The sequence below is a fragment of the Leucopleurus acutus genome (assembly GCF_964270905.1).
Source record: "Leucopleurus acutus genome assembly, chromosome: 12".
In the NCBI taxonomy this organism is placed as follows: domain Eukaryota; kingdom Metazoa; phylum Chordata; class Mammalia; order Artiodactyla; family Delphinidae; genus Leucopleurus; species Leucopleurus acutus.
In genome coordinates, this window is record NC_139154.1 from 13,007,644 (window position 1) to 13,020,623 (window position 12,980).

At 41.4% G+C, this 12,980-nt stretch overlaps 1 protein-coding gene across 1 annotated transcript in view; it reads left to right on the forward strand.

The window, feature by feature from the left end:
* The first annotated feature begins 3,266 nt into the window (after positions 1-3,266).
* KDM3A (lysine demethylase 3A) overlaps positions 3,267-12,980 on the forward strand; it is a 63,873-nt gene continuing 54,159 nt past the window's right edge. Inside the window, exons 1-3 of the mRNA XM_082852334.1 lie at positions 3,267-3,382; positions 3,921-4,135; positions 11,742-11,897. Of these exons, the coding sequence (XP_082708460.1) occupies positions 3,950-4,135; positions 11,742-11,897 (342 nt within the window). The 5' untranslated portion in view covers positions 3,267-3,382; positions 3,921-3,949. The remainder of the gene's footprint in view (positions 3,383-3,920; positions 4,136-11,741; positions 11,898-12,980) is intronic.

Here is a 12,980-nt window from a genome sequence, read left to right on the forward strand (position 1 = left end):
TTTTTTTTTGCTTCTTTCATTCACTGAAAGAAATGTAATTTGAAAGTAGTTTAAGTTGAGGAGAAATGACATCTTTATCAAGTAATATAAGGAAATGGAATTTTTCAAATCTTCTTTTATGCATATATTTTATGGATATCTTTCCATTGGTAAAGTTCTACGGCTTTCTTCATACAGGTTTGTTCATTTCATGTTATGTTTTTTTCCAAGGTATTCTGTAGTTTCATAATCATAAATGGTTTCTTTTTTTCTGTTTTCTGTTGTAATTGAGGCTTGTTGAGGAATAGGAATTCTTTTGATCTTTTTTTGTTGATTTTTTATTGCATCACCTTCTTGATGCTTGTATTAGTTCTAATAATTTGTCATGAATACTCTTGAGTGTTAATGTAGTAAACTACATTCATAGGATTTAAAATATAGCTTTAAATTTCAAAAGTAACATGAATACTTTTGCCTTACAAAAATGAATTACAATGTTAAATCACCTTTGACCAACACCCCCAATACTAGTGTGCACCCTCCAATACTAGTAACCATCATTATGAGTCTCAATATATATATTTCATAGAACATATATAGTGTAATTTGTGTGTGTGTATTTTCAAATATTGCCAAATGCAACTTTCTTTTTCATTCAAAATGTGTTTTGCTAACCTATCGTTATTTGTACATCTAAAAATATTTCATCCCCTTTCAAATGCTCTACAGCTTTTCACTATATGTATCACATTTCATTTATTTATTTAATTGAAGCACATTTCGATTATTTCTAATTTTTCACAGCCACAAACAATCCTGAAATGAACAACCTTGTTGATGTCTCCTAGTTCATATTTGAAGGTGTTTTTCTAAGGTGGGTGTCTCATATTCCTAGGTTTGTAGGAAGTTTAAAATTATTTTTTAATCATGAATAAGCATTAAATATGTGTGTGCTCTTAATATTCCTAGTTTTCATGGTAGTTCAATGTTCATTGTGAGTGTGTGTTCTTTTCAGCCTCTACTAAAAGGAACACAATTTTTCTCTTTTAACCTGTTGTGGTGAGTTATAGTAATTTTCTAATCTTGAAATATCCTCATATTCATATAATAATCCTAATTAATCACGGTGATTATTTTAAAAATATGTTGCTGGGTTTAACTTGCTGATGTTTTATATAAGAATTTTCTATCTCTGTTCATAAGTGTGATTGAACTATCGTTTTCCTTTCTTGTACTCTACTGGTTCAGATTGGATAATAGGGGTTTGCAAGTTTTATAAGATGCATTGGATACCTTTCCATCTTTCTTAAGTTCTGGAACCATGAATGTAACCTAGGAATTATATGTTATTTGAAGTTTGATAGAACTTGTTCCCAGCTATTGTTTTTCACATTAATAGTTAATTATGTAATCTAGATCCTCCATACCCTCACTTATATTAAAAATCTGAGATGCCTATTTCTGGGGTAGATGTATTTATAAATATCTTCACTGTACTCTTATTACAAATTGTCAAAAATTTCTCATAAGTTTAGTCTTAGCATAGGCTAGAATATGTTCCCAGAGTCACAACAGTTCAAGGGTGTGTGTTACCTTTGTGGACTTTATCCTTTATTAGTATAAAATCCTTTTCTCTTTGATGCCTTTGCTTTCAATTATATTAACATTGCTATATCGCTTTCCTTCAATTACCATTAGATTACAAACTCTTTTAACCCACTATTTTCAAGCTTTCTGTGTTGTTGTTGGAGTTCGCTGGTGGTCAGTTTATAGATGGGTTTTATTTTTAATCCAGTGTGTCTTTTTAAGGTCTGAGTAAATTAACCCACTTATATTTATTGTAAATACTGATATTTAGACTTACTCCTCTAATTTTATTTTATTTTATTTTTGTATTTACCGTATTTCTGCTTAGGTTTTTTTTTTTTTTTTCTTTTTTTATTCCTCCCTTCTTCCCATTCTGACTTATGTTGTACTGGACAAGTTTTCTCTGTTCCATTTTCCCCCTTTTCAATGGTCTGTAAATTACAAATCAAATTAATTCTTCAGTGTTTATTCTTAATTAAAATTTTTATTTAATGTCATGTATTCAGAACATATATGTTGAAAATCAACACCTGGATTTAACTTCTATCTATAATTCCTTGAATACATTTCTGAACTTTTTCGGATTCTCGGTTTTCACACTTGTAAAATTGGGAGCTTGAGTTCTTCACTTAATCTTCATTTAAAGATTAAATGTGATGCCAGGTCAAGCACCAGCCTTTATAAAATAAGAGATCTTCAATTACTTCATTCCGTTTTTTCTTCATTCAACCAAAAAACTTCAGGTCCAAAAGACACAATCACCCCTCAACTCCTTTGTCCTTCAAAGTCACCTCCTCTTCATATCTCTTACATCATTATGACCTTGATCTAGTCTTTCCATTTCATTGTAAGACTCAGAATATCTTTTCATCCTCCCTTTACATTGAAAAACAAAAAGAAAAATACCCATTCTGCATTGTACTGAACTGCATCTTTTGCTTTGGATTTAATTAACGTCATTTCCCAGGGACTCCATGCCTTTCTTCATTTTTCCTTCAAAATGGCGGACTTTAGACGTTCCATGATCAGCACCACGTGCGCCTGCGCCTCCCGCGGCCATTTCGCCCAGCAGCCCAAGCTCCAGCCTCTCCTCCGCGAAGCGCCTGCGCACGAGTCTCTAGAGCACCGTCGCTCCTCCCTCTAACTGAGTACGCTTCAAACCGCACGTTCCTGTCCCTTCCCTCCCCCGCTGACTCTGCACCGCCCTCACCCCTTTCCTGTGAGATTCTTCCGCCAAGTGAAAAGCCTATCTTCGGTCGACAGCCTACGCACTTGAAAAGCAATCCAATAAGCACTTACAGCCCTGGGGTTCGCCATTCAGTCTTATCTGTGCACCACTGCAATTTTCCTCTGGGTCCTAAAGTTGATGACCGATTTCTCTGGACTTTTTTGCATCCCGTGAGGCAACAAATGGAAAGAATGGCTGTGGCGGAGGGATCCCTCGCTTACGCTCGGTGTACTTTAACCTAATGGGGGTCGTCCGGGAGTCGGAAGGGGGAGGGGAAAGGGAGGAGGCAGCCGAGGAATTGTTTTTTTCTCTCGCCCCGCCCTCGCCGGGGCGGCCAATGGCGATGGGCTCCTTCCCCACGAGTCTCGCCCAGCTCCTTGGACCCAGCCAATGAGCGATGGAAGCGGCTCCGAGGGGGCGGGCCCGGGAGGCTGTGCGTGTCTTGTGAGAGCTCTTGAACCAAGTCAGAGAGCTAGAGTCGGCTGGGCGGCTGGAAACGGTGGCCGCCGCCGGTGACTCAGGGAGGCGGGAGGCGGGAGGCGGGGTAAGAGCGCCACGGCCTCGGCTGAAGGGATCGGAGGAAGAAAGGTGAAGGCGCCAAGCCCGCGGCCCCGCCGCCCCCGCGCCGCGGCCCAGGCTGGGGGTCTGCGGCCGAGTAGAAGGGTGTCGGGGCGGGGCGGCGGGGCAAGTGCGGAACGGCGGGCTCGCCCCTCCCGCGGGGCTGCCCGGGGCGGGGACCCGGCCGCCTGGGACGGGGCCTCTGCTTCGGGGCCTTTTCTTTTCCGGGGTGAGGGGCGAACACTTTCAAATCCACTTAAGCCACAAATAATTCTCCCCTCACTCTGTCTGCATTTAGGTTTCAGGTTTTGGAAAAGCGAAACTTGGGAGAGCCAGGGTCACGCGACGCTTGGGCCAGTGTTTGCGGTGGGGGAGGGATCGGGGGGCGGGAAGGGCGCGGGTGGAGAGATCGGGTGCGGGTCCTCCGTCTCACCCGCCGCCGCCTGGGGTCCCCTCCTCCGATCGGGATTAGGACCCTTTCCTCCGCCCTGGCCTCCCCCACCGACCTCTCTTCCCGGCCCCCTCCCGCCGGCCGCCCCCGTTGCATTTTGTTTTTGTGTTTTTGCAGGGAGGAGCCCTTCCTGCAGCGTTGGAACCATGGTGCTCACGCTCGGAGAAAGTTGGCCAGTATTGGTAGGGAAGCGATTCCTCAGTCTGTCCGCAGCCGACGGCAGCGACGGCGGCCACGACAGCTGGGACTTGGAGCGCGTCGCCGAGTGGCCCTGGCTCTCCGGGACCATTCGAGCCGTCTCCCACACCGACGTTACTAAGAAGGATCTGAAGGTAAAACCGGCTCCCGGGCCTCGGCAGTCGGACGTTTCCTAGTTACCTTGGTAACGAGACAGCCAGCAACCCTCCCTCCCTTTTTCTGAAAAGGCGACCAGAAAGTTGGCATCTGATCTGAAGGTGCAGAAAAGTAGACCTTGAAAGTCTTTGAAATGGTGTGTAGAGCGAGGTGTGTTTGGCTTAGAGTTGCCCGTGTTTAATAATGGGCTTAGGGTTGCTCAGACATGATTAGTTATTGCACGCGCTGTGCCTTATCAGGGCTGTACGATGATTTCTCCGAAGGGGGAGTGTTGTTAATATTAAGTTGGGCAAGTGGGTGACGTTAGGAATCATTGAGAATTGAGCACTAGTGCTTAGAAGTGCTTTCAGTCGGGTTTTTTGTTTGTTCCTTCTAATTTCTTCACCCAACTTCTTAAACTTTCAGACTTAGAAGTGTGAGTGTAGAGGAAGGAGCTTAATTCTCTTCAGTATATTAAGGTGGGTATTTGTCCGTATATGGTGGGTCAGGGCAGGAGTGGGTTCCTGGTTGTCTCTGATGAGTCTGTGAGTGGGTGTGGGATATGACCATATATGGAGGGCTGGGGTGGAGCTGCCCCTTATATGGTGTGTTGGAGGGATGGCTTTGAAATATTCCATTTGGGTGTTTGAGGGGAGGGAGAGAAATGGGAACGAGTGCGGCCAGTGATTTTTAATCAGAATGGCACGCAGAACCTTTTTCAGTTAGATCTTTTCAAAAAGAGATGAATTCTGATCGTACTCCCTAATAGAAGTATTGGTGTGAAAGGATTGTGTGGAAACTACCAGTGAGGAAGCCATTGTACCAACAAAGACTCCTTTGTGCAAAAATAACTGAAAAAAGGTCCCCAACAAAGACTCCGAAGTGGTGATAACTTGAAGGAAGCGTGTCAGAACAGAAGAGCTTTCCATCCTGGGTAACGGATATGTTTTAGTATCTTCACTTGGTCATTATCTTTGCTTTTTCTTGAAAACTGCTCAAATAAGGGAAGCAAGTTTTCGCATTGGCAGTTGAATATGTGTTGATTGCTGAAACACTGTTCAAGGAATTGGCATAACCTGTGTTCTGACCCAGAAAGTTTTGACCCTTGAGCCCACCTTCTTAATCATCGTGCTCCCTGATCAAAGGCTCTGCCACCAGAGGACTCCTGTCGTACACTGTGAAATTTGGTTTCACTCCTAGCAAGGTGCGTTTTGATGTTTACAGAAAGAAGGTAATGTGGTACAGCCTATTTGCTTAGGCTAATCATCTTTCTCAATAAAATGGGCTTTGTGTAGTAGATTTCAGTCATAGTTGCGGCGGTTCATTTCACCTGCCAAGTAAAATTTTCTGTAGTGCATTTGTTTTTACCCGATTTGAGTGGAAACAAGATTAATCCTTACAGTCTTTAGTTCTTTGGCAGATGATGAGAGACTAGGTGTTTCCTTACTCAGCAGTGATTGCAGACCTGTTGGGTTAGGAAGGGAACCTAGGAGGTCCTTTATGTGTGTTCTTTTAAATCTCCACATCTCCCCCACCCCCAGCCTTTGAAGTGGTGGTGGTATCTTCATTTTCAGAATAAAGAAATAGATTTAGGAAAGGAAATCTTGTCCAGACTTGCATAGTTAGCTACTAAGTGACAGAGGGAGCATTGGAATCCACGTTTGGCTATGTGTGTCTTCACTGCACTAAGGTGCCTAACCTGGAGACGACAGGGATTTTAATTCAAAAGCAATTTTGACTATAGTGGATTTTTTGCTTTACCTACAGACTTCACAACTCAGCCCTCATGTAAGAAATCTACTCAGTTTCTCTTTTTGAATCATGATTTATTGCTGCATTCCTTAATTGAGTAGCAGATAAAGTAATTGGTGTAAGTTTAAGGATATGTTGTGTTAGCAAAAACACAGTTTTTGAAACATTGAAACCTATTGTGTTTGGCTAGATGCAGGCAGGAACTGAGTAACTAAGACAATGCCTAAGACCTGGGCTTAGGGATATTGAGTTTTTGGGAGTGGGTTGGGGGGGCTGCAATGAATATGAATGAATGAAATTCAAGTAGTGTGCAACTGTTTTAGTACTAATAGAAGTACAAGTCTGTCTAGACTGACTTGCTTCCTTAGTTGAGGTTGAAATGAATGAGACCAAGGCTTGTTAACTTTGTTTCATCTAGAGAAAGACTTTGTAACAAAGTCACTTACTCAGATACAATGTTTAGTAGTTGATTACAGAGAAGTTAGGTGAAGACATAATAGATTTGTTTCATCTAGAGAAAGACTTTGTAACAAAGTCACTTATTCAGATACAATGTTTAGTAGTTGATTACAAAGAAGTTAGGTGAAGACATAATAGATACTTATCATGCAGTAAATACTTTGATTTAATCCTCACAAAAATCCTAGATAGTAAACCACATTTTTTAGTGTTAGAAATTGAGGCTTAAACAAGTTAAATAACTTGCCGAAGTTTGTCCCCAGACCTTAAACACTAGGCTTTAATATTCAGATAGAGTGAGGTTAGAGCAACTCTATTTTGCTGGGTTCAGTATCCCCAGCACTGAGAACATTGCTTGGCATGTAGTTTTTGCTAAAATATTTGAACAGATGAAGGAATCATAAAATTATTACTCGTATATAGAAAAGCAGTTCAGAAATTATCTTCCGATGGAGCATTGGCATTCTCTTTAACTTGGATAACAACAGATCTTAATTAGGTGTGATTATAAGGACTTCTTCAACCTTATTTTTGTGCTACTCTGTCTACTTGAGTGTGAGGCAGATTGCTTCTTAACTGGCTTTGTTCTACGCATGCTGGGAATGCCCTCCTTCCCCAACTTGTTTGTCTAAGTCTTTTCCTTGCTTTGAACCTACTTTTTCCTTGAGTCTTCTGCCCCTTCTTAGTTCTTTGGGATGTCCTTAGCAGATGAGTAGTACTTGCCAACTATATGTACCATTTGCTGCTGTTAAAGCCCTTTTTGGCAGTTGGATACCTTGACCAATCAATACCTAGTTTTTTCATCCTTGCATACAGTTGAAACTTGAATGTTGGTGGATTCTGTTGACAGTCAACCCATGTAAAATGAGAAACTTAGCACAGTGTAATAATAAAAAGTGTTTACCCCTGTAATTGAATGCTAGACTCTGGGATTTTAGATAAGAGTCTAGGTGTAAGAAGACATAAATAGAAGCATAATGAATTAATTCCTAATTTGTGAAGCAGTGAAATAAGTGATATTCTGTACCGTAGTACTGGGCATAGAGTAGAATGTCATTAAAAACTTAGTGATTAAAAACCATGCCATTGTGTAAGTGCCTACTTTTAAACTTGGAAACATTTTACTTGGCCATTCTGATAGTTTTCAAAATCATAGGTAAGATTAGTGTATACTAAAAGTGGAGGTTTTGAGATTAGCTTGATTAGATAATATTAATTCATATATCTTAAAGGAAAGAGATTTATCTTTCTGGGAAGAACAGCTTGAAATAATTAACTTGAAATATCCAACATCTGGTCAAGAAATTTTATAAGCTAATAGGCACGTATTTACAAAATGCCCTATTTTTTAAATAGGAAATTTGGGAATTATAGGTAGTAAGTTGTAATTAATAGGCCTTTTTCTGGCCTTTGGAGTCAGACAGCACAGATAACATCTCCTTTGTGGACCAAGGGATTGTGGAGGAAAGAACACCATTTAGAATGAGAACTAGTCGTATCTGTCACTTTGCAGGAGCTTGGTCAAATCACATTAGTTCCCCCTGAATTTGAATTCTTACCGTTGTTTTTCTTAAATAGAAATTTCTGTAAAAGAGGCTTTTGGTGCGGGGAATGTGTGTCCTTATATATAGAACTTCAGACCTCAAGGCACAAATGAAAGATATGTAGTTATGATAAACAGGAAACTTTTTAAAGAACGTTGAAGAAAGCTCACAACTTGTTGGTTTTATTATATTTTTTCAAAAGTCATCTTTTTTTTTTTTTTTTTTTGCGGTACGCGGGCCTCCCACAGCTGCAGCCTCTCCCGCTGCGGAGCACAGGCTCCGGACGCGCAGGCTCAGCGGCCATGGCTCACGGGCCCAGCCGCTCCGCGGCATGTGGGATCCTCCCGGACCGGGGCATGAACCCGTGTCCCCTGCATCGGCAGGCGGACTCTCAACCACTACGCCACCAGGGAAGCCCCTTAAAAGTCATCTTTTTAAATGTGAAGTTTTGACCAACACAGCCTAATACTTCAAAGTATTATTTATTTTTAAAAAACTAAATTTATTTATTTTTAAAGAACTAAACTTAATTTTCACATTACTCAAAAATTGAGACATAGGGACTTCCCTGGTGACGCAGTTAAGAATCCGCCTACCAATGCAGGGGACACGGGTTCGAGCCCTGGTCCGGGAAGATCCCACATGCCGCAGAGCAACGTAGCCTGTGCGCCACAACTACTGAGCCTGCACTCTAGAGCCTGTGAGCCACAAGTACTGAGCCCGTGTGCCACAACTCCTGAAGCCCGCATGCCTAGAGCCCGTGCTCCGCAACAAGAGAAGCCACCACAGTGAGAAGACCATGCACCGCGACAAAGAGTAGCACCTGCTCGCTGCAACTAGAGAAAGCCTATGTGCAGCAATGAAGACCCAATGCAGCCAAAAATAATAAATAAATAAATAAATAAATTTATGTTAAAATAATTGAGATATAAAGAGGCAGCTTGTCTAAAATTTGGTTTAGGGTTGATCATAAGCTTTATAGATAGCTTATAGATATGATAAGAACTGTGATATTGCATACGTTTTGGGAAGCCACTTAAGATCTTAGATTACTTTTTTTCTGAGTAGATGTTAGATAATCATATTGAAGTCTTCCTCCTCCCATTCCTAACTGAAGAAGTGATACTCTGATAAATTAAGATTTGAATTACCACGGAGGTCTTAAAACTACCTAGTCTTGGGCTTCCCTGGTGGCGCAGTGGTTGAGAGTCTGCCTGCCAATGCAGGGGACACGGGTTCGTGCCCCGGTCCGGGAAGATCCCACATGCCGCGGAGCAGCTGGGCCCGTGAGCCATGGCCGCTGAAGCCTGCGCGTCCAGAGCCTGTGCTCCACAATGGGAGAGGCCACAACAGTGAGAGGCCTGCGTACCGCAAAAAAAAACCCTACCTAGTCTCCTTGCCAGATACTTAACATAAATTGCCTTTAAAATCTACCTAACAATTCAGTGAAGGGTGGGTCTTAGTACTTTCATTTTGAAGCTACCAGAACACAAGATTCAGAGAGCTTAGCTTTTTGACCTGGGTACAGTTAATTGGTTTCCTTTGTAATCCTACATATTTTATTTTATGCATGTAAAATCATTCTAAGAAAGCTTCAACATAGCTGGTATTCAAACCCAGATCTCTCTGATTCTGATGTGTGTAGATGTGCATTCCTCTTACACTATGTTGATGGGAAAACTGTCATCCAAAGCTAAGTTGGGTTTGAGGTTGATGTGCTGTGGGGCAAAAAGACTAGGGGAGATGTCAGAGGACCTGGATTCTGTGACTAGGCAAACAGAAAGGAAGATGGGCAGTCTCTGAAGCCCGATGTGAAGGACCACTGGTTGGTTATGGTGATGGAATACATAGAACCAAGGTGGAGTACGCAGGGCCTTGTCACATAGTAGGTGCTTAACACATTTACACTTATTCTGTAATAACTGCAAGGTTAAAAGCCTGCCTTACCAAGAAGATATGCAGCTTCTCAGGGGAAGTTGCCTGGGAAATTAGGGGTGCATATTTTGTGGTTGGGGGAGAAGGATAGGATGGGTCTCAAATTTCATTGATTTTAAAGATTGATAGTCTATAGCCATAAAACTGGAAAAGTTTGAGATTGAGGCTAGTGGTATATCAGTTGGGAACTTCCTGCCTTCCAAATGGATTAGAGAAACAAGGTAAGAACCCAATTCAGAGAGAAATTTATTCATTTAACAAGTATTCGAGTACTGACTGATGAAATACATGGTAAGTTAAAGAAGACAGACTTTGACCGATTAGAGTTTTTAATATGTCAATCAGTTGACCACAAATAAATAATTCAAAATGTGGAGTAGTGCTACAAAAGAAGAGTACAGAGTTTTGAGTACAATTAGCAAGGGACTTCTCTTGGGAGAGAGAGGGGCTCTTTGGTAAGGGAAGGCTTGAGGAAAGGATTTTTGAATTGGGTTCTGATGAATAAATGGAAATTAAATAAACTTTTTTAAGTTAAAGGTTGAAAAGGGAGATATGATTGCCTATGAAATTATGAAGTGTTGATAGATTTATTAACTAATTCTTTGAAACCAAAAATGAGACATCACTCTATTAAGAGGAGAGCTTTTAAATCAAATTAAAATAGTGATTTTTTTTTTTTTTTTTTTTGCGGTACGCGGGCCTCTCACTGCTGTGGCCTCTCCCGTTGCGGAGCACAGGCTCCGGACGCGCAGGCTCAGCGGCCATGGCTCACGGGCCCAGCCGCTCCGCGGCATGTGGGATCTTCCCGGACCGGGGCACGAACCCATGTCCCCTACATCAGCAGGCGGACTCTCAACCACTGCGCCACCGGGGAAGCCCAAAATAGTGATTTTTACACTGAATATTGAGGGAGTTTATTGTATCTCAGTTAAAACATAAGAAACATTTTAAAAGACTTAGAGTAAATGAAACGGTAGCGTATTCATAATGGGTTAAGGAAGCTAAGGTGTTTGGTACATTTATATGACTTTTAAGGTTTTGTGACTGATTCCTACTTATGGGTTACAGTCAGAGACCCACTTTTGGACTGAATTCTTTTTTTATGTTTTAAAATATCTGTACAAATTATAAGGTTTTAACTTTAGGGCTAAAAGGTATTTTGCAGATCAGAAGCAGAAAACTTCATAGTTACTTGGAAAATAGTATTTTAATTAATTAAATTATATAAATTTAATTTATATAATTTATAAAAATTATATAAATTAATTAATTAAAGGTAGTTTAATTTTCATGTAAGAAGTTAGAGGTAGTTTTGGAAAATTCTGGGGTCCTTTATCAATTACTTGTCTCTATATGTAGCAAAGTTGTCTTGGATTTCAAACTCTGAGGTAAATTTCCCAGTTTATTCAACTCCAAGTGTTGAAAGCGCCTGGTGCCGAGTCCTGCTGCTACCAGAGGGGTTCAGAAGCCAGTGGTGGATTGTGCTGATGGGCGGTCATCTTAAACTCACTGACAGTGTCAACACAGAATTACAATGCCCTGCGAGAAGTACTTTGGGTTTCAGATTTCTGTCTTTGAATTCTCAAAGCTCTGATGTCTAATTAACATATGTAAAAACCTTCTACTCGGGGGTTCTTTTTTGTGAAGTCTTCCCAGAGGTTACTTTGAGGGCAGAGACTGGTCTCCACATCCCTTGACTCTGCTTCCCAAAGTGGTTTGGGAGCCAAAGCTTGTTGGTTCTAACAGATCTGGTTAGTTTATTGTGGGTTTAGAAGGGAAGTAAGAGCAGGAGTTGGGGGCAGCGTATTCAGATACAAGACTCGAGTAGAATGGTGAGGGTATAATTCAACTTAGGCATTTTTCGTGTTTATTTTTGTTAATCAAGTCTGCTTTCCTTCAATTTTGTTTGTCTTAGGTGTGTGTGGAGTTTGATGGGGAATCTTGGAGGAAGAGAAGATGGATAGACGTCTACAGCCTTCTAAGGAGAGCCTTTTTAGTGGAACATAACTTGGTTTTGGCTGAACGGAAGTCTCCTGAAGTTTCTGAGCGAATTGTTCAGTGGCCTGCGATAGTGAGTGAAACTCGGGCTTATTTGAACTCCTGAGAAGAGGGTATTTCATCCGTTATGAATGAAACAGGGAAAATCTATACGTAATGCCTATATTTGGTCCTCTGGAAAATAATAGTACAGAGATATGACAATGTAGAAGATTCAGAAAACCCCCCAGAACCTCCTGTCAGCCCTGCTAGGAGCCCTGCAACTCTGACCCTTGACTTTTCTTGGGTCTCAGTTTCTTCACTTGAAAAGTCGGGGGTGGAGGTCGTGTGGGGAACGTCTAGTCTAGGTCAGTGGTTAGAAACCAGCAGATATATACAGACATACAGATCTTTTTGGTTTGACTCTCACAGTGTTTTAAGAAAATCTAAATTAGTTGTCTACATTTAAAAAATGTAGAGAATGTCCTTAAAAATCTAGAGTTCCAGTTTTTCTTGGAGAAATGGCAAGATATGGCAGCACTGGAGCCTCATAGCAATTCCTTGTCGCAACAGTGGGCTGAAGCTGAAAAGTAGCTGTTGCCTGGCCCCTGTAAGGGTTTCCACTTGGGGTCTCATGATCGTTAAGGTTCCCTCTGGCTCATATTTCTTTGGCTTTAAAGATGCTAGCAGTCAGTATATGACTGTGCCATTTCCACACCATAAGTCTGGTGCGGTTAAAGGAAAATAGTGATCAGGAGAGAACAGTTCAGGCTATTTGAGACATGAGCTGGGGCTTGAAGGAGGAAGGGGCAGATTGGATAGTTGAAAGGCTAAGAGGATGATTGAAAGGCTGACCAGCTTGTGAAGGGCCTGCATGCCCGTATGAGCAAAGTTAAGATTTTGCCCATGGGTGAGAAGAGCTGCTGGAGATTTTTGAGTGGTGTCGGGTTTTGTTTAAAGTTGTATTTTGCTCTTTGTATTTTCTCCCCCATCTATTAAGAATTTGCTAAAAACATGGCCCTGTCTCCCCACAAAAATGTACATAAAGCAATATTTTGCATAAATTTGGGGGAAGCCATACATCTGTGGCCCCAGACCTATATGTTAATGACTCTCAAATGTGTATCGCATTTAAGTTATTGATTCTGGGTAGAAATTACGTGCTCCTGTTGTGGTT